Source organism: Suricata suricatta, chromosome 2 (genome assembly GCF_006229205.1).
Source record: "Suricata suricatta isolate VVHF042 chromosome 2, meerkat_22Aug2017_6uvM2_HiC, whole genome shotgun sequence".
In the NCBI taxonomy this organism is placed as follows: Eukaryota; Metazoa; Chordata; class Mammalia; order Carnivora; family Herpestidae; genus Suricata; species Suricata suricatta.
Window position 1 is genome coordinate 95,107,701 of NC_043701.1, and position 22,984 is coordinate 95,130,684.

The 22,984-nt window shown below is 35.4% G+C and overlaps 1 protein-coding gene across 1 annotated transcript in view; it reads left to right on the forward strand.

Annotated features, from left to right (window-relative positions):
* Nucleotides 1-871: 871 nt before the first annotated feature.
* Nucleotides 872-22,984, forward strand: part of ABCB5 (ATP binding cassette subfamily B member 5) — a 95,613-nt gene continuing 73,500 nt past the window's right edge. Inside the window, 7 exon segments of the mRNA XM_029919109.1 lie at nucleotides 872-934; nucleotides 1,456-1,580; nucleotides 1,659-1,840; nucleotides 3,132-3,244; nucleotides 6,261-6,386; nucleotides 7,641-7,844; nucleotides 15,278-15,448. Of these exon segments, the coding sequence (XP_029774969.1) occupies nucleotides 872-934; nucleotides 1,456-1,580; nucleotides 1,659-1,840; nucleotides 3,132-3,244; nucleotides 6,261-6,386; nucleotides 7,641-7,844; nucleotides 15,278-15,448 (984 nt within the window).

The window sequence follows — 22,984 nt, forward strand, 5'->3', positions numbered from 1 at the left end:
ATATTTGAAATTAGGACACCCTCAGTAGGAAGATTACCCACTATATGCTACTAAGATCAGAGCCTAAACTTAAAACTGCTTAGGGAAGCAAAGTGGACAAGATGTTTAAAAGGAACAACAATGGGATCTGAGTTCTGCTACTGGATTGATTGGTTGTAAAGAAGAAGTGAGTAAGGTCAAAGTTATTCAAATGACTAAAGAAGCCAGGGTGGGTGGCTTCTAGCTTCCTCTGATACAATTTAATTTGGCAAACATTTATTAAATACTCACTATGTACAGTGTTTATTGCTAGGTGCTGCTTCCTCTCCAATGGCATATGAATAATCATCTTTAAGTGAATTCAGAAAATAAGTATTACTCAGTTTATGCAACCTTCTGACTTTAACAACTGTCCAAGCATGTCTTATGTAAAATCATCTCCAATTATTTGGAATGTGTTTTGAAAATGGATAGACTTGTTACGTGAGTAGGTAATAGTTAAAGACTCACAGCTCAGCAGACAATTTTTCTCCTATTTCATTTCATTGAACCAGTGTGCTAATTACTAAATGAAATCCATTACTAATTAAAGGAGTAGTCATTGGGATGTATAATAGAGAAAAAGGTACATTCTGATTTTAGAAAGTTTTTAAATCAGGTAAACCCACCTAGTATTGATAAGAATGATATTCTCCTTCCTCTCTGTCTCTGAAATCTCACCTCTTAAGTGTTGGAGATATAGCACGTAACCAGGTAGGCTGCATTATGCAGTAATCATTTCAGGGGTCACATTCCGGACATATGCAGAATCACGTTCCTCTGCCTGCTCTGGAAGACTTGCTTTTTACATGATAACAAATCAAGTCAAATCAGGCTCACCAGTGTCCATAGCATGCCCAAAAAGAACTATGTCCCTAAAATCCATCTCCAAATCATCTTTCCCAATTGTGTTAACGTAAGTACCCATGGTCTAAATTTTTAAAAATACAGAGAGAAAACAGTGAAGTTCTACTTGTAGAAGGCAGAGTAGAGATTTAGACTGAAGATTATGTAATACTAAGCTCTTTCACTGCTCTGAGTCTTTAAAAAGTCAGTTAATATCTCTGGCCATTGCTTCCCTATTTGGAAACTGAGAAAATTAGATTAAGTGATACTAACTACTTTTTCTTTTTTTTTTAATAGTTTATTGTCAGATTGGTTTCCATACAACACCCCGTGCTCTTCCCCACAAGTTCCCTCCTCCATCACCACCACCTCTTTTCCCCCTTCCCCCTAACCCTTCAACCCTCAGTTGGTTTTCAGTATTCAATAGTCTCTCAAGTTTTGCGTCCCTCTCTTTCCCCAACTCTCTTCCTCCAACTACTTTTTCAATAATAAAATTCTGCTATTCTAGATTCTACCTGAATTAAATTCTCTGGACACTATTAACTGCCTTAGGGTCATCTTTTGGTTAACTGTGTTCATGGTTTATTATAGATAATCATCTCATTGTCCAGTAAGGAATTAAATGCCTATTCCAAAGCTGGGGCTGTCGCAGAAGAAGTCTTGTCATCAGTTCGAACAGTTGTAGCCTTTGGGGCCCAGGAAAAAGAAATTCAAAGGTCTGTTCCTTAAATCTGATGATATTTTTTAGTTTTATTTTTCCTAAAGTCTGTTACATTGTGTTTTGTCTTCTTAAGGTATACACAGAATCTAAAAGATGCAAAGGATATTGGCATAAAAAAGGCTATAGCTCCAAAACTCTCTTTTGGTGCGGTGTACTTCTTTATGAATGGAACCTATGGACTTGCTTTTTGGTATGGCACTTCCTTGATTCTTAGTGGGGAACCTGGTTATACCATAAGAACTGTTCTTGCTATAAGTCTTGTTTGAGAGCAAAGGTAATTGCCCTATATAATTTCATCTTATCTAGAGTTTAGTAAAAATGTGTTTTTGCATGATAATGAATATTCAAAGATGAACGTTTTTAACAAATACTTATTTCCTTCAAATTATCTGGATATACCTTTAAATTATAGTTATGAACTGGCAGGATTTAGTCATCCAGCATATCTTAGAAAGCATCATGCTTTTAGAAGAATCAGAACTGAAAATCCACTGGGATATAGAGTTTTCTTAATCCAGCAGTCAAAAAGGTCATTCTCTAGTGAAATGTTCTCCTTTCAAGCTTGCTGAGGTAAGATGAGTCTACATTCACCTTGCCGAATGTCTTCTCTCTGGAAATATTCTGTAGATTAAACTCTCCTGCCCTTCCTCTGCCTTTGAGTATATAGTAATGTTAAAAACAGATTATCTACAGTTCTGTCCAACATCACAATTTAGATATTTTTTAACTTTTAGGGTTATGCATTAAATCTGAATTTATTTGGTCATCCTCCCAAGTTTCAACAATAAACAATTTGTTCAGGATTAAGGACAGTTTGTCTTGCTGAACTGAATTGATCTGGTCTATATAATTCAGTTCTCATTTGGCCTTCCCATTCTATGTAGATTTCTTTTCTGTCAACTGAAGTCATCCTTTAGATTTGAGACTTTCATACTTAAGACTTTTATATAAATGAAACTTGAGCATGGGAAATTTGGGGCACATCCTTACTCCTCAATTTATATGTGACTTTTGCAAATGACTTGCTAAGCCTTAGCTTTCTCATTTATAAAAATAGGGGAAAAGCACCTGGCTTATGGGATTCTTTATTTATTTGACTTTTTGTGGCGATGTATCTGTCTGAAAATGAAAAATGTCCAGAAATATAAGAATTTAGAAATTTTTGGAAAGAAATAGTACAATGTCTCTATGCAAGTGAAATCTATCCCATCCTTCTCTGTAAAGTTTAAGAGATTGACTGACCTACAGGGAGGGAGTGCAACTCACCGCCTCACTCAACCAGTGAGCCCTGCTTTGTAAGCAGATTTTCATGCTCAGACTTCCCAGCAGATGATAACAAGACTATGGGACAATCAAAAGTTGTTCCACATTAAGAAAAAGCCACACATACTCAGATCAACTCATGGTTCCTTTATGTTTGGCAGATGCTTCCATTCTTTCCTACCTAATTTCTCTAGCATCTGAGTCTCAACCGAATATACACTTCATTCTATTGTATCTCTTACATATTTGAGGAAGATTAAATACTATTTTCTTTTTCCTACAGGGTTTTTTAGTGTAATCCATAGTAGTTGCTGCATTGGAACAGCAGCCCCTAGCTTTGAAACCTTCACTATAGCCAGAGGAGCCGCCTTTAATATTTTCCAAGTTATTGATAAGGTAAGACTTCAAATTGCTTTGAAAGATAACTATCATTACTGCCTATCAAGGTAGGTTAATTTAATTATAGAATTGTACAGTTTTCTGATATTGTCTTTTACTAGCTAAGGTCTCCTCTTAAAAGAGTATTTAGGATCATTTTGATCAAGATTTTACTACTTTTCTTTGAGACTTGAAGAGAGAAAGAGAAGAAAAGTTATAGAAAGGTGGGGAGGGAGGGAAAGAAGGAGGAAAGGAAGGAAAGATTGATCAGTAATAACTCTGGAAGAACTAATTACATTTTGCAACCCCTTTTCTAAGTTCAACTGACTAAAACATTTTCAACTCCCTGAACTTCCTTCATTCTGCATTTGGGAGCACACCAAAATGTCTTGGATTGGTGGCACCCCTTTTTGGTGGTCCCTGTATATTATCCCCCTCAAGAAAGGTAACTCATTTTAACCTCTTAGTCTCTAGCCTGGAGGAATTATGCATGTATTGTGCCTTTTCCTTCTCCCTTTCCTAATAGCCTTACCGTACGAGCATTTGTGTCTCAGGTACTTTCTTTCTCACTTTTAGATACATACAGACAATCGCATGCGTGCACAGGTGCACATGCGGCACAGAATTTATTACCCTCTATCATTCAGTCTTTGATAAGTTCTTGGAAAATGTTTTTATCTGTCTCTTCTGTCCTCCTCTTTTTATGTTATTAGTATATTTATCCAAAAAAGTAGTTATAGTTAAAAATTACAAAGAATAATTACTAATACAATGGTTATTTCCTAGAAAAAGGACAATTTTATATTAAATGAAATTGATAAAAATTACTCTTGCCATCAACCTTTAGTGCCTATAAAAGTGCTGAAATGTCCCCTGCATAATTTGCATTTAGAAAAGATACACCTACTCTTACTTCTTTATTTTTCTCTAAATCTTTGAAATTCTGTTTTCAAAGCTTTTTTTTTAATTTGTTGCTTAATTACCATTGTTGACATAGTGTTGGCTTCTACCATTTTTCTTAACAGAAACACATTTGCAACTACATTTGGGTTGGCTCTTGGAGACTTAAGTACCAATTGTGCCATTATATTCCATGGTAAGGTGCTCTCTGGGTTTTAAACTATTTTTAGGTGAGCATTTGAAATATGGCCCTTTTTATTAAGCTGAAGAGTGAATAATTTCAAACAAAGAAAAAGTCTACCACTTTAAATAAATAAAACACAGATTCTTTCAAGGAAAGTACAGAAACCAACTCCAGAGTAAAAGTGCAGATGATAGATGAGGTACTCCCACCAGGAGTCCTGAATTTCTCACCTGCTTTAGAGAATTCTTCTCTGCTTGGGCCTTTGAAAGTTTTATGTTTAGTTTATTTGAAGGGTCTGTTTCTTTACAAACAGGAAGATCAAAGTGAGGGCCCAAGGAGAGAGTCCCATGTTTTTAAGCTGAGTACATAATAGATGCAAGCAAAGATAGGTTAGAGTTTCTCAAGAGATTGCTACTGCCATTTTGGCAGGGTAATTATGTGTCAGGCTTCTCTCACACTACAGGTCTCCGGGACACTAAAAGCTGGTAGCAACCTCCAGTCATTGAGAAACATTTTAAAGTGCCACCCTAAGTTTAAATGTCCCCATGAGGTCCACCACTAGAAAAGGAGGGTTTCTAATCATGGAATCCCATTCATGGGAGCACCTGAGGAGTCTTGCCAGTTGTCTACTTTGCAATATACAGGGAAACCTTGGATTGCGAGTAACTTGTTCTATGAGTATTCTGCAGGACAAGCAAACATTTCTAATAAATTTTAGTTTGATAAATGAGCATTGTCTTGTAATACAAGTAGAATGTGATGCCAAATGTTACACAATCACAAGTGAGCCAATGGTTTCTCTCTGTCTGTCTGTCTGTCTGTCTCTCTCTCTCTCGGGATTGTAGGTTATCATCTCCCATGCTTGGATACTCAGTCTCAGGCTGTGGTGTTTGGCAGAAGTCCGTGATTTTTCATAGTGTTGGAAGGTGCCCACAACTGGCACTAGTGTAGTTTTTTATCACTGCAAAGCACCTATGGGCAGCCCTTCGCTTTTCAATACAAGAGTAAGCTCAGGAATGCTTCACTTCATTCTTGGTCAGGCTCCCTGCAGATATAGACCCTTTCCTCTGCTGCCTTATTGCCAGTTACATTAAATACAGTATGACAAGAGTTTATTAATCCTGTACTGTAGTCAACATCTGTGCAAGTCTATACAGTGGCAGAAGAGGATTCCATTGAACCAACAGACAGCAGTGATTTCATTAGTGATAGTGAAAGTCGTCCTACACAATATCCCTCCTCTCTCTTGTCTCCCTCACACCAACCACAGAGGTTTTCAAAGGGAAGTGCAGCCTAATTTGTTTATTTTTCTTTATATTTTGTATTTACTTTATTATTTTATACTATATTACAGTATTGTAATCATTTTATATGAATATTTCTGGGTTGTGGAACAAATCATCAAAGTACCCGGTATTTCTTATGGGGAAATTCACTTTGATTTACAAGTACTTTGGATTACAAACATGTTTCTGAAATGAATTATGTTTGTAAACTGAGGTTTTACTATATTTTTCAATAATGTTAAATATATATTTTTAAGAAAGAACTTCCTTAAATAGTTCATTAAGATATCTGACAAGATTTCATTCAATTGCTGCAAATTAAAATATAAAACTTTTACTAACTTAGTAGTCATGAAATTGATATAAAGTATTTCAGCTGAAAATGTGAACAGTTTGCTGTGGCTAGTTAATATTCTAGGTGTACTCTTAGGCTAGATCTCCTCTTTATAGAGAGAGATAGTAAGAGATTTCTTAATATTATTTTCCAAAATTATGTAGATTTTTATTATACATGTACATGAACCAAAACAAAATCTAAATTTGCTTTAAGTGTCACAGAAGAATTTCTTTTCTGTTTATAATTGTACATTAAATTTCTGAAAATATGTGAATCATATTCTCACTTATCCTAGTTATATAGAATTTTTCCCCCTACATCCCATAGATTCTGAAGGGCCTGAATCTCAAAATTAAGTCTGGAGAGACAGTAGCCTTGGCTGACCCCAAGGGCAGTGGGAAGAGTACCACAGTGCAGCTTCTGCAGAGGTTATATGATCCTGACAACAGCTTTGTAACTACACCTAGCAAAACCATGTGTAGCCCACATGATGAAATTAGGAAACACCACCTATTACAGAGAACTGACAGCCATATCAAATTTGATTTTTTAACAGTGGAGCTGAGAGAAGCCTTATCATTTTCTTTCCTGCTTATTCATTCATTCACAAAGTATTTATTGAGCACCTACTGCTAGACACTGTTCTGGGTACAAGGGAGCATTGATGAGCAAAGCATAAAAACCTGTACCCTCAAAGGGTTTGCATGGTAATAAGTAGAGAACCACAAATAAGTAAATTATGTAGTATGTTAGAAGGTGATGAAAACCGTGGGGGGAAAATGACATAATTTGTAATACCCAGAATTTATAAGATTTTCAGTTTCTGTAAACATCCCATAAGAATATCTGTAGAAAATATGCTCTCTCACTTTTTTCTGTCATCCATAATGTTGCACTTGATTTTGTTACCCTTATAAATAGCATAGAGAACAAGACTATGATAGTTGCATGCTCCTATTCAAATTTTCAACTGTCATTTTTAAAAGAAAATCTATTCTCCTAGAGCCTAGTTCATTTAAATTTAACTTCCTAAGTATTTTTTCTTGGCATATACCAGATTTGTGTATTCATGCTAATATTAAATAAATTCTTGGCTAAGCATTCCATATATAAAGCAGTTGCATAGAATACTCAACGCTCAGAGAGAATACCAGAGTTGGTGAGAAAGAGAGGCTCTGTGAGTTATAATTATCAAACCTTGGCTTCTTTCATTGGAATATTTGGGGGAATGGGACTATCTACAGAGAAGATAGTATTCATTTACAATTATTTACATGAAAGAATAGAAGACACTTGCCTTTTGCAGCAGAGTGAGGTGTTGAAAAGAAGAAAGGGTCTTTCCTAGAAAGAAAAATGCAAAGGTCACATCAGTCTTAAATTAACAAAACTGAAGTTTGTTACATGTGTCTACATGATAACATTTGTGGCTCCTATAGCCAGGTATCTATATAATACCTAGTTTGTGGATCTTGGAATAAGGATCTTCAGGTGGTTTGGCAAGATTTTAAGCCAGGGGTTTTTTTTACGTTTTATTGGTTCATATCTACCAGGAAAGTCTGTTGACAATATACAGGCTATAAATATTTTATAAAAAGAAGTCAATCTTTGATTTCTAAATACCCTGCTTCTCAGCTTATGCTTTGAATTAGTGAAAAAGACTCTAAACAGTGCAGTGTTCATGCATGATTCATTCCTTTGGATTGGCAGATCACAGTAGATGGGAATGACATCAGAACTTAAAATGTGCAGTATTATCGTGAACATATTGGAGTGGTCATCCAAGAGCCTGTTTTGTTTGGGACCACCATTAATAACAATATTAAATATGGATGAGATGGTGTGAGTGATGAAGAGATTGAGAAAGCATCCAAGGAAGCAAATGCTTATGATTTTATAATGGAGTTTCCCAACATAAATACACTATGTAGCCTGTGTCCTTAGCTTAGAGCTAAAGCAGTGCAACGTTCCATTATAAGGTAACAAAACAATAACTTCTGCAGAGTAAAAGGAGTGTGAGTAATTGCTGAATAATCCTAGATGAAATGTCTATAAATAAGAAAGCAAGGCAACAACCAAAAGAAGTGCATCATCGAACGCCAGTTTTTTAAAGTCCTGTTTAGTTCTTACTGGCTCTCACTGCAAATGGAAAAGAAAAATAAATGAAGGATGTCTTAAAATATAACAAAGAAATATGAGACAAAATCATCAGCCCAAGCTGAGAGTTGATGTGTCTGCCAAATCTTGATTTGCAAGGCCATCTTGTGGCTAAGAGTGGGACTGTCACAGACAATGGTAAGGCAAAAGGGAAAGAAACTATGCGCATTTTTAGAAGCACATGGATCCAATATTGGACAAAAAGCGTAAAATCATACTTGGAAAGAGCTATAATAAACTAAGATTCTTGATATTCGGACAGAACAGATCCTAACAGGTATTCAGCATTGACGGCTATAAAGCCATTTATTTACATTTCCCAAAGTATGCATTCCTCCATATCACCTGAAACAGTTGTGGGAAACATCCTGTGAAATATGAAAGGATGAGATTTGAAATCAAAATACAGAATAAAATTCTACTATAACAAGAGTCAACAATAGCAAAAAAGTTTATTTCAGTATATATATTTTACAAACCATAAAACATGGGTCATAATAATTTTGTTCTTCTGTTTCTTTTCATAAAAGATTTTTATATCAGTATTTACCTCTTATCCCCATTATTTATGGTCATAATTGGAATGGCAAACTCATTAAGAGCTTGAGGACATTCTTTGCCTTGTAATTTGGGAAAACAAACTTTGTTGCTTTGACCTTTTGGCCCTTTGAATGACTTCCATTCCTCAAACACCAAGGATCTTTAGTTTCCCACTTGGAATTAGAGAATTTTCTGGGACCTCTTAAATCACACCTGTAAGTTACTACTTGCCTTACTAAAAGCCCAGTATTTAAACAAAGATTCCCCCTTGCTATAAATTTAATAGTAAATCTAAAAATATAATCCACAGAACAAATTAAAGATAATGGCTTATGATGGAAACTAAATTCCACATCCATGGTTGACCAGAGAAAAAATAGTAAGCACAAGAATAAATAAAAGTTCCAGATGTTCCCAGTGGAAAAATTGGGGAAATCTGTGTTTAAATAAATGCCATTACTTCTGTGATATACACAGTTTTTAAATGAATATATTAGGATTAACTGATACTTGCTAGCCTTTTCCCATCAACAACCAGAAAAGCATAGGATGTATGTTTCCAAGCATTGGACAAGAGATAACACAAAATTGTGATTCTGGAGAGAAAGGAAGCTCGTGAGGAAAGTCCATGAATTTGCAGCAATTTTGCATAGGAACACATCTCTGACCCCTATTCCTGTGAACTAGAATCTAGACAGAATATGGCTCTTCACTAAGCTGAAAGACAGAGATAGCGTTTCAGGGCAGCATAAACAACTGGAGAGATGATGAGAGACCTGTGGAGTTGAAGTATGGGTATAGAAGTCACTGTAAGCACCACTTGGGAATCCTTGTCTGAGGATAAGAATTCCCAACGCTTACCAGAGAACAGCTGCTACAAAGCTAAGAGTCCAACAGAGATACTGGAAGTCAAGGAGTGTGATGGAGATGTTGAAAGTACAGTCTAGCCAGAATGGGGAGATCACATTAACGCCTTTTTAATATAGCTGAGCCACCAAAAAATGCCACACCTTAAGAGTAAAGGCCATACGTTAGAGTAGGCTGACTCTAGACCTGCCCTAACAAAATCAAGCCATGACAAGATCCCCAGAGGAGATAGAACTCCTTTGAGGGGTCCTGCCAAATATTGAGACTTTCTACAGATTCACCCTAACAAAGCATAAAACCAGGATTACACAAGTTCAAGATGATCAGTCAATATTTGAATTGCTTACTAGGACAAAAATTAACTGCTTAGAGGGAAACAAAATTCAGGAGTTTCTGCAACATAGCATGCACAGAGTTTAGCATATATAATGCAACAATTAGATATGCAAAGAAACAGGAAACTGTGACCCATAACCCAGAAATTATAATCTAAATGCGTAAGCATTTAAGAAAAGCTTCAAAATACATGAAGCAAAAACTGCTACACCTGAAAGGAGAACCAGACAAACACATAATTTTAGTTGAAGCCTTCAGTACTTGATAGAACAAATAGGTAGAAAATCAGTACAGCTATAGATGACCTGAACAATACTACTGACCTACTAGATCTAACTGACTCTTATGTAACGCTTTTCCCAATAACAGCAGGATATATGCTACTCAAGTACACATGGAACATTCACTGAGGTAAACAATATTCTGGGCGATTAACAAAAACAACTTTGCAATTTCAAATAAAACATACAATACATGTTCTCAAACCATAATAGAATTAAAGCATAGAAATCAGTAAGAGAAATATATCTGGAAAATCCACAAATATTTGAAAATTAAATAATTCACTTCTAAATCTGTGGCTGAAAGAGGAAGTTTCAAGGAAAATTAATGACTATTTGTACTAAATAAAAATGAAACTGCTATGTATCAGTGTTTGTGGATTACAGTTAAAGAAATGTTTTAAAAGAAACATCTGGCATTAAATTCTTCTTTTAGAAAACAAAAAAAAAATAGATCTAAAATCTATAAACTAAATTTCTAACTTGAGGAACTAGAGTAAGAAGAGCAAGTTGAACCCCAAGCAAGCAGAAAAGGGAAATAATCAAGATTAGAGCAAAAATCAGTGAAAGCAAAAAAAAAAAAAAAAAAAAAAAAAGAAAGAAAGAAAAGAAAACCATTAGAAACAATCATTAAAATCAAAAGCTGTTTCTTTGAAAAGATTAATAAAATCAGTAAAATAATAACAAGGCTGATGAAGAATGAGAAAAGAGAAGACAAATTATTAATATGAAAAATGAAAAATAGTACATCACTATTAATCTTAAAGATATTAAAAGATTATAGGAATACTATGAACAAAGCTATGCCTTTATATAAATTTGACAACTTAGTTGAGGGTCAGTTCATTGAAAGAAATAAACTACCAAAAGTCACTCAAAAATAAGTAATATTAGGAGCACTTGGGTGGCTCAGTCAGTTAAACATCCAACTTTGGCTCAGGTCATGATCTCACAGCTCATGAGTTGGAGTTCCATATGGGGTTCTGTGCTGACAGCTCAGAGCCTGGAGCCTGCTTTGAGTTCTGTGTTGCCTCCTCTCTCTGCCTTTTCCCATCTCACACTCTGTCTCACTTTCTCTGTCTCTCAAAAATAAATAAACATTTAAAAAAAATTTAATAAAACGAAGTAATCTTAGTAAGACCTATAACTATTAAAAAAGTCAACTAGATCTCTAAATTGTAGCAACAGTTACAAATGAAATTAAAATTAAAAGTGACATTCACAGAGTGCCTGGATGGCTTAGTCAGCTGAGCATCCACTCTTCATTTCGGCTCAGGTCATGATACCAGGGTCATTAGATTGAACCCCATGTCAGGCTCTGCAGTGAGCATGGAGTCTGCTTAATATTCTCTCTCTCCCTCTGCCCTTACCCTGCTCTCTCTTGCTCTCTCTCTCTCTCAAAAAAGAAAAGTGGCATTTATAATAGCATCAAAAAATATTAAAATAGAATACATTTTATGTAAGGTGTAAATTATCTGTATAAAAATTATGAAACATTGCTGAAAGAAATTAAAGATCTAAATAAACAGAATGTAACTTGTTCATTGATTTAGAGATTCAATATTTTTAAAGATACACATTTTCCCAAAATTGATAAATTTGATGCTATACCAATCAAAATCCCAGAAGATTTTTTTGTGTCTAGAAATCAACCTGCTAATTCCAAAACTTGTTTGAAAATTTAAGGGACTAAGAATAGACAAAACAGTTATGAAAAAAATAACAGCAAAGCCAGAAGGCCTACAATATATAATTTAAGACAGCAGTTAAGACAATGGAAATGGCACAATGAACATGTAGATCAGTGGAATAAAATAGAGTCCAGAAATAGACCCACACATGTCTAGTCAAATGATTTTTGACAAGACCAATGTTAATTCACTGAGGGAAAGGAAAGTCTTTTCAACAAATGGTGCTTGGAAAATTGGGTATTAATTTGGGAAAAACAAATGAAATGTGACCCTTCCCTCATACCATGTATACATATTAATTTGGTATGGATCTTAGATCAAATATAAAAACTTAAACTATCAAACTTCAAAAAATAAAAACTTAGGTAAAAACATATCTGGGATCTTGATGTAGTCAAGCCAAGGTAGTTTTTCTTAGAAAAGCATTTACTATTTAAAAAATGATAAACTGAACTTTATTGAAATAAAAACCTTTTAAAAGGCACTATTTAGTAAGTAAAAAGGCAAAACACAGAGTGAAAGAAAATATTCACAATACACAGATCTGAAAAAGGACATGCACTCAGAATATCTATAGAACTCTTATAACAAAAACACACTAACGGACAAAAACTTGAACAGACATTTCACACACACAAAGAAATGGACAATATACCAATGAAAAATATTCAGCCCTATTAGTCACCCGGCAAATCTGAAGTTAAACCACAATGAGATACCATTTCACGCTTGCTAGAATGGCCAAAATTAAAAAGAATAACAATAATAACTTTTGATGAGGAAGTAAAGCAATTAGATCTGTTATTCATTCTGAATAAAGTGAAACTGGTACAGACAATTTAGAAAGAAGTTTCACACTTTATTATAATGTTAATATAATAAAATTAGAATACACTTATGACTCAGCATTCTATTCCCACATATTTTTCCAAAAGAAATGAAAATGTGACCACAAGAACATTCTGTACATAAATGTTCATAGCAACTTTATTCATAATATTCAAAAATTGGGAGTGATCCAAATGTTCAGCAGCAGCTGAATAGATAAACTGCAATTGATATGGAGTTGTTAGATAAAGTACAATATTTTCAGTGCATCTTGAATTTCAGATAAACAGTGAATAATTTTATCATAAATATGTCCCAAATTGTAGGAAATATACTTAAACTATAAAAACTAGTCACTCTTAACTGAAAATCAGAATTAACTGAGCTCTATGGATTTTTGTGTTTTTATTTGTTTTTGCTGAAATTGATAACTTAAGGTAGATTCACATTGTGTGAAACACTACTCAGAAATAAATAGGAGTGAATTGCTAATACATACAATTTGGATGAATCTCAAAACTATTATGGTAAGTAAAAGAAAACAGACAAAAACAAAACAAAACAAAACACTGCAATTATAACAAAGCTCCAGGATACAAAGTTAAATACAAAAATCAATCATTTTCCTGTATACATGCAATGAACAAGTGGAATCTGACATTAAAAGGACAATGCCATTTACATTAGCATCCAAAAAAATGAATTATTTAGGTATAAATCTAACAAAATATGTGTAAGATCTGTATAAAGAATGAAATCAAGGAAGAATTTTTAAAATGCAGTGCTATTCCATGTTCATGGAAAGAAAGACTCAATATTGCCAGATGTTGGTTCTTCCCCACTTGATCTATAGATTCGGTGCAATTCCAATCGAAGTCTCAGCAAGCTATTTTGTGGATATCAACAAATTAATTCTAAAGTCTATATGGAGAGGTAAAAGGCCCACAAATAGACAACACAATATTGAAGAACAGTTAAAGGACTGTACTATCTAACTTTAACACTTACTGTAAAGCTATAGTAATCAAGATAGTGTGGCATTGGTAAAAGAATAGACAAACAGATCATTGGAACAGAATACAGAATTTAGAAAGAGACCCATATAAATATAATCAACTAATCTATGATGGAATGGCACAGGTAATACAATAGCACAAATATAATCTTTTCAACAAATAAATGGAATAACTGGATATCCACATGTAAAAAAATATGTATCTAGACACAGACCTTATACCCTTCACAAAAACTAACTCTAAATGAAATGAATATAAAATGCAGAATTATAAAACTCCTAGAGATAATGTAGGAGAAAACATAGATATCTTGGTATGGTAAGATTTTTTAGATACAATATCAAAGGCACAAACCATGAAAGAAGCCTCTCATAAGCTGGATTTCATTAAAGTTAAAACTTCTAGGGGCGCCTGTGTGGCTCAGTTGTTGAATGTCCAACTTAAGCTTAGGTCATGATCTCAGGGTTTGTGGGTTCGAGCCCCCGTCACACCAAGAGTGAATCTTAAAGTAAACAATGGGCTTGGGTGATTATGAAATGTCAATGTAAGTTCATCAGTTAGAAGAAATGTACCACTCTTGTGAAGGATGTTGATAATAGGGGACACCATGCATGTGTGTGGCAAAGGTGTATGAGAAATCTCTATACCTTCCTCTCAACTCTACTATGAACTTAAAACTGCTCCTAAAAAGTCAAAAAGAAAGTATGCACAGGATGATTCTATTTATATGAAGTTCTATAATTAGTGAAATTAATTTATAGTAATAAAAATCAAATCAATGTGTGGATCTGGGCTGGAACTATGAATGAGGAACTTCATGAAGGTGATGGGAATGTTTTGTTTCTTTACTGGGGTGGGGATAATAAGGGTATATTCACTTGTCAAAATTCATAGAACTTAAAATGTGTGATTTTTATTGTGTTTAAATTATTTCTCAGTAAGGTTCATGTTTTTTTTTTAATGTAAAGGTGAGACTCTAGAAATCAAAGGTTTAGAAAAACTATTTAAATTTATATCCTTGAAAAAATGAGCTTTGGGTCATGGACCTAACCCAATACAATATTACTATCTTTCATTAGTTGTAGAAATTACCTACGACCGCAAATATCTAATTTGTTAAAGAAGCATATCCAAAAAATAAAAAGTAAAAGAAGTAAAGGAAAGGCCTAAAAAGTGTCCCAAGACTGAAAAAATTTTTAAGGGGAAGTTTGTTTTGCGTTAATCTTTTCATACCTTTATCAGAATATCCAGGAAGGAAATTGTGGATAACATTAAATTGCTAAACATTTCAGATAGTTAAGAATGTGTTTGTATTACAGTGGTTCTTTTTAAAGATATCAGTGCATTCTAAAGTGTCTTTATTAATCTCCCTAAAAATCTTTATCATATCATATGTTCTCATTTCTTTTAGACCTAGCCTAATTTTTCATAGGTTGTCTCTTTATTGGACTCTTTTTTTTTTTTCAAAAGTTGTTTGTTTTCACAAAGAACAAATCAAAGGTCAAAAGCATCCAGTCTGAAATAGTGAGTAAGCTGGTATTAAAACACAACTGTAATTGCCTGTCATTGCCTATTCTAATAATTTAATCATGCTGCCTTCTGTTTCTGTGCTCATTCCTATTTTTCATTAGAAATTTAATACCTTGGTAGGAGAAAAAGGAGCATGAATAAGTGGAAGACAGAAACAGAGAACTGCAATTGCTTGCGCTTTGATTCGAAACCCAAAGATCCTGATCTTAGATGAGGCTACATCTGCCCTAGATACAGAAAGTGAATCAGTTGTTCAAGCTGCACTGGAGAAGGTAAGTGAGCAGATCATTTATTTCCATATTCTGGCTCAACATTGTTTTTACATACAAGAAAGTATGGCTCTGCACTGGATTATTTCTTGAGTTCAGAGCCCTCTTTAAGGTATTGATGCAGAATGTTCACCCTTGTAAAAACTTATGGTTGTGGGAAATGATTTGGATGAAAGAAGAAGATGCTATATAGTTGGTGCTAAAAACATATAGGAAGCTGATATCCAAGCAATCATCCCATTTATACCTGCTTTCCAATAGGTCTGCACCCGACTGTAACCCGACACCACTGCCACTATCCCGCTATAACCACATTCATTCTTAGCCTCTTGCAGACACACTTCTGGGATTCTCTTCTCTGACCACTTTTCCTCTTTAGGGAAACCCCGAAGTACTCGTCTTAACCTAATTTCACCTCTAGGAGAGAAGCATACAGTGTGATTTGCCCTGCCCAGGGTTCTTAGAGGAGAATGGTTCAAGGGCAGGGCAAATCACACTATATGCTTCTCCCCTGGAGGTGAAATTAGGTTAAAGTGAGTACTTTGGGGTCCTTAACCAAACTGCATTGCATTTGGGAGAGCAGTTGGTGGCAGTGACATGAAACACCATTGAATAATTTTTTCAGCGGCCCACCCCTCTTTTAAATCATGGCCTTCAAGGGGGCCTGGGTTGCTCAGTCAGTTAAGCATCTGACTCTTGATTTGGGCTCAGGTCATAATCTCACAGTCATGAGATCAAACCCTGTGTCAGGCACTGCACTGAGCATGGAGCCTGCTTGAGTTTCTCTCTCCCTCCCTCTCTCTCTCTCTCTCTCTCTCTGCCCCTGTCCTCCACTTGCATGCTTTCTCTCTCTAACAAATCAGTCAATCATGCCCTTCAAACCTTTCTGAAGACTTAATGGCACAAATTACTTTGACCTTATTTGAAAATGTGTTGAGTTTTTCTGTCTAAGAAAATTGCAGGCTTTTCTTGTTAAATACTAACTTTGTGCAACCAGAAATGGATACTGGCAGCTAGAGTGCTTACTGTTTATTGAATAATCTATTAGTTACTATTATCAACTTGCAAATTAGATTGTATAAGTTTTTACCCTTGTTTTCATTCCACAATGAGAGTGCCAAATGGTGTTTGTGATATTTCTTATTTCCATAAAGTAAGGACGTGATATGAAAGTCTATGTTTATTGTAGATACTTTGCCAATTTGGTCCATCTTGCTGGAAAAGAAAGAAAGATTCCCTGAAGGTATGGCTGATGGTTTATTCTTTTTTTTTTTTTTTTTTTAGTAACGGGGACTGGGGTCTATCTTTAGAATGCACTCAAATTGTGTTCAGTAATGGTGATGCTTAGTTACTTAGGGCTTGAATGGACCAAAAAATTATTACACTTAATATAACTATCTTTTAACTTATATAAGATTTTTCTCCCATTTTCTTGAGATACAATTGACATATATATAAGATTTTTTAAAACATATTGTAATAGGTTACAGAGTTATTAGAGGTTAAATGCCCATTGTCTTTTCAACCAATGTGTTAATCATTTCAGGTGATCAGAACTTGTTCAGACTTTTAAAATAAGCAGTTTCTTGGTGATATAATAAACTAATAAATGTTTTTTTTACTAATGGTTAAAATTAAATCTATATCAAATAAAAAGAGAAGAACACAAAATATTTGTAAGCTCTGATTACAATTACATATGATAGGTGTGCATGTGCACAAAAGTGAAGACAATGTATGTGAAAATACCAACAGCTGTGTGGCAGAGCTTTGAGGGAGTTTAAGTTTTTAAAAATGTATTTACTCTTATTGTTTTTCACTTTCTTAAAGCTGAGAGGATTATTGACATTGTAGATATATATAGGTGTGAACTTTAAATATGGTTTGCTGGTCTTTGGTGGAATAAAAATAAATGATAACAAAGGGGTGACAAGTAGCACAATAAACTGAATTAATAATATATGCATCAGTTTATTGGAAACTGAGTCATAGCAAAGAGGGGAGTTCAAGTACAGGCCAGGTTGTGAAAGCTCCTGTGCCCTCAGAGTCCTCTGTGCATAGCACACAGAGGGCAGTTGTGGATTCGAATCTTTGGAGAGGTCCCTACCAAAGGAGGGCAGGGCATGCAGCAGATCTCATTTCTGCGCATCAGAGAACTTTCAGACCTGCTACCTAACCCACAACCGTTAATAGTTACAGCTCAAAATATCTTCTAAGCTACTAAATGAACAGAGAAAACAATAAAACGTGCCTCTTCTTATTGGTGAACGCTGTATCCAACCCCCTTCATGCCCAGCCTTCATTTGTTCCTCCCAACTCCTTTCCATTACCTCCATTGTCTTCCACTTACATTGAGTCCTAGAACCACTAAAACTAATCTATGGTGATTTTTAAAAAGAAATCAAATCAGTAGTTTCCTGGAGCAGAGTATAGGTTTTGACTCAAATGAGCATAAGGAAACTATCACTCTTGTCCTCAGTTGGATTATTATTTTTAACATTTATGTATTTTTGAGAGAGAGCGTTAGAGCGGGAGGGACAGAGAGAGAGAGAGGAGACAGAAGTTCTGAAGCAGGCTCTGCGCTGCCAGCAGTGAGCCCAGCGTGGAGCTTAAACTCAGGAGCGGTGAGATAATGACCTGAGCCAGTCAGAAGCTCAACTGACTGAGGCCTCCAGGGGCTCCTCCTTAGATTATTGCAATAGTTATTCTTTACTCAGCCCCTGCAAGTCAACCAGTTTTTAACACAGCAGTCAGGTGATACCACTAAAATGTAAATGTGATCCCTCCAATAGCTTATTAACTCACTCTTCACTCTAAGTAAAAACCAAATTCCTTACCAGGCACCTGGTTGGCTCAGTCAGTAAAGCATCCAGCTGTTGATTTCAGCTCCGGTCAGGATCTCACTGTGAGATTGAGCCCTGCATCGGTCTACACATCAGGAGCCTGCTTGGAATTCTTTCTCTGCCCCTGCCCTGCATGTGTGCAAATGTGCTCACACTTACGCTCTAAACAAACAAACTAAAAAAATTCCTTACAGTAAGCTACAAGGTTCTGTGGAACCAGGCTCTAAGCTCCTTCTGGAACCTCACACCCCATTTGTTTCCCCACATTTGTTGCTCCTTAGACACACCAGTACTTATCAGCTAACATACTATGTATGTATTTGGGGTTTTTTTTTATTGTCTCTGTTCTCCCACTGGAATGTAAACTCAGTGGTTGCAAAGGCTTTGATTAGTTAACTGCAGTGTCCCCAGCACTAGAATGAGGCATGGCCCTTATTAGACAGCCAGTAAGCATTGGATAAATGCATTTTGGATGAGTTTGATACAGGATAGTCCCAAGGCCTGAGGTTCTCTTTTCTGAAATTCTTAAGTTAGACTTGCTGCACACTAGTTTTGCTTCACTTATCTTGTTCATGAGAAAGATCGAGGGTCAGTGGATAAAAATTTATGCCACAGGCTATGTGGTACCACTCTGCTACTGATTTGGACCCAGCGTGCCAATGGAGCAGGCTTGCATTCTGTCCCAGTAAAGGAGGCATGGCTGTGAAGACCTGAAGGCCCTCATGGAAGCAGAGGAAGCCCACACGGACTTTGGGATAAAGCCTGTGAAAGCTCTTTGAGATGTTAAAAGTGTTATGCTAATCTAGGCATAATTATTATTAAGGGCGGTCAGCTGCATCACATCAATGGAGAACCTTTAAAACGACCCTTTGCTAATTATGAGGGAAGAGTCTTCATCACAGTTTTATTGTTTAAAGAGATAGAGCTGCTTTGTTGCAGCCCACATGGGCTTTCTTTTATCATTACTGTTCTTTGTCACTCTGATGTATTCTGTTGATCTTCCTCAGAGGCGCCTTAACATATTTATATGACTTGAAGAACTGAAAATATAAGAAAATTGGTATGCTGCATTAAGCTGTGGGCTACTTTATTAAATTAAGCCCAAACAAGTGGTTTTCCAAAGTTTGGTAAATTATTACACATTTTGGTGCATTTATGTCAATTAAATATCTTACATTTTACATATGAAATTAGGGATTTATTCAATTTTTTCTTTCTTTCCCTTTCTCTTTTTCTTAAAAATTTTTTAACATTTATTTATTTTTGAGAGAGAAAGAGACAGAGTGCAAGTGGGGAGGAGCAAAGAGAGTGGGAGATGCAGAATCCAAAGCAAGTTTCTGGCTCTGTGCTGACACCTCAGAGCCTGACATGGGACTTGAACTCACAGACCGTGAGATCATGACCTGTGCCAAAGTCAGACACTTAACCAACTGAGCCACTCAGGCACCCCTCTTTTCTTTCTTTTTAAAACCATTTGTAGCAACATTACAGTAGTTGAGAACAGCAAGGGAATTTCTGTAAGGGAATTTCCTTGGCTGGAATTTGGCGAGGAGAATAAAGGTAGCATAGAGACTGTCTCATCCTAAAAGCATAGTGGAACATTTTATAAGCCTGCCTAATTAAGCTCACATGTGTTAGGCTTGGTGTTAAATTATGGACCACTACTTTATTTTAGAGTAGTGCTTCTCTCCCTTTAATGGTTCAGGGCCCCATCTAAGAATCTGACTGAGAAAGGGAAAAATAAACCACTGTAACTTTTCAGAAAAATCTACAAATGCACTTTTACATAAAGATTTACACATATTATTCAGGGGTTCATAGACCCCCCAAAGCCATTCATGAGTCATTATCTTAGGTATAATAAAGGAACAAATGGGTGATAATAGCTAATCCCCCTAAGAACCCAGTGAGATAAGAACACTTATTTTCCTATTACACAGATTTGCACACTGAAGCACTGACAGGCTGAACAACAGCTAGGTGACAATGAAGCCAGGACGTGGACCCAGACACATTTCTTTAGTTCATTCACATAATACCAGGCTATATTTCCCCAAGATTATACATCTGCTAGGGATTTAAGCTAAATATGAATCCAGATCATTCTTCAAAACTAGCCCCTTCTTAAAGATAGAATTACCATATGACCCAGAAATTCCACTGCTGGATGTATACCCAACAAAACTGAAAGAAGGAACTCAAACTGATAATTGTATACCAGTGTTCACAGCAGCATCATTCATAATGGCCAAAAGATAGAAACAACCCAAATATTCTTTGACAGATAAATGGATGAACAAAATGTATGTGTGTACATTGTCATAGTATTCAGTATTAAAAAGAAAGGAAATTCTGGCACATGCTAAACAGAAAATCTTGGAAGACATTAGGCTAACTAAAATAAGATAGATGCAAAAGGACAAATATTATGTGATTACACTTATATGAGTTATCTAGAATAATCATATTCATAGACAGAAAGAAAATTGGATGTCACCAGGGGCTAAGGAAAGGGAGAAATGGGAAGTTATGGTTTAAAGGGGTATAGAATTTCAGTACAGATGAAGAAAAAGTTCTGGAATTAGATAATGGTGATGGTTGCACAAAAATATGAACGTACTTAATGCCACTAAATTGTACGCTTTAAAATGCTTGAAACCCGTTAAAATTTTATGCTATGTATATTTTACCACTAAAAAAAAATAGTAGCAGTCTAAGTCTGAGTGTAAAAGAATAGTGACACAGAAGGATCCTCTCTGTGCCTCTCTGATCCAGGAGAATCCTACCCTTAAAAATGGTTAGGATGGTAAATCTCATGTGATACGTATTTTACCAGAATTAAAAGAATAAAGCACTATCCTTTTTCTAAAACCATATTTCCTCACTGGGAAAGAAACTCAAACCATACCCTAAATTGAGGATCCCATGTAGGCTTATAATAGATTCACTTTGGTCCCCTCAAGACACTTATTTTGGTCCTATTCTATTTATAGCTAGTAGATTTTCCTTTCACAAACTAATTTAAATCATTATTGGTTAGCAGGAAACTTCAGAGTCTTCACAAAAGTCAATTAAAGCCTCAAAAATATGGTAAAATATTTTTCCATGACCCACAGGTGATTTCTGTAAATTTAAATTATTCCTAAGCCTTGTCCTCCCTCCAAAATAAGAAAACCTTCTATATGAGATACTGATTTTTCTAATTGCTAATTTTCTAATTGCTAATGTGATTTATTTGATACCCACAGACACTAATCATGGTATAATAAATTAATCAAAGTTAGAGTTTAGAACATGAACTTAGCAGACTAAAGATTGTACAGATGAGTAAGTGCAGAGCATGCTGGTCTGTGGGAACATCAGCGCTCACTAAGACATAACTGCAGAAATGTCACCCCTACTGTCTTATCTGGACTAGATAGTATACTATTCCCTCTTGGAAGAAAGATGAGCTAATTATTATAGGATCTTCTCTTCTTGCCCACCATTTACTTCATCATTTACTTGTTGTAATTTCTTCACAGATATTAGCTTAATAAAGTTAAGTGAAGGAGAAAAGTATTAAATGACTATAAATAATTTTATTATTAACAATTGTTAACTTGTTAACTTATTTAGAAGTAAGAATGAAGATATTTCAGGTTATAAAAAAGAAAACATTGTACTATAGGGTCTTATTCCATATTCCTAGTTAAGTAGTAATTAGGCCTCATCTCAGCAGAGTTTAGATTTTTAATGTGTTTTACTCTCTAAAGAGTCTTAACCTAGGTTAAGGGGTGTGTGTGTGTGTGTGTGTGTGTGTGTGTGTGTGTGTGTGTGTATTCACATGACAAGATCCCTGAAAATTAAAAAGGTCAAGTAGGATTGTGAGTCACTTACTAAATGTGGCTTCTAAGGGCTTGATATTTTGCTATTTGTCACTCCATTTTACAAAAGAGAAAGCATTTTCTTTTTTTATTATTTTATTTATTTATTTTGAGAAAGAGCAAAATAGTGCAAGTAGGGTAGAGGCAGAGAAAGAGAGGGAGAGAGAGAATCCCAAGGACTCTGCACTGTTAGCACAGATCCTAACATGGGGTTGTTCCCATGCACTTCAATATCATGACTTGAACCAAAATCAAGAGTCAGGTGCTTAACTGACTGAGCCACCTAGGTGCCCCTGAGAAAGCATTTTCAAACAGGTGAAGTAACCTGACAGTAATTCTACATTGTTCAGCTATGGAACCAGTGTTGCCCCACAAGAATGGCAAACTGGTTGACTTTCAACATCACAATAAGGTAGTTAAGACACCAAAACTCCTGTTTCCCGTATAACTATCATAAAGACCTTCTTATAGATAGCAGATGGTCAATTCAGTAGCGAAAAGAGGTGGATGTTTGTAAAACAGTAGTAAGAGGCTTTTCAGATTATATTCTTGGAGTACTCAGGTTCTAGAGTTTTCTAGGAGTCTGTTGAAGAGTGAATGAGGGTAGAGAGAGATAGGGTGGAAACGCAGATAAGGCTGTGCACCACCACCCCCAAAACTTCAAATAGCAGCTAACCATTAACCTGTATTTTTTATTTAAATCTATTAAGTTCCCATATGTGCTTTCTTTTGATAAAAGGATTTTGTGGCTTAAAAAAAAAAAGAATTTGAAGACCACAAGACTCCATTGCATCATGGAGTATGTGTTATCAGTGAGGCCCAAGTTCACT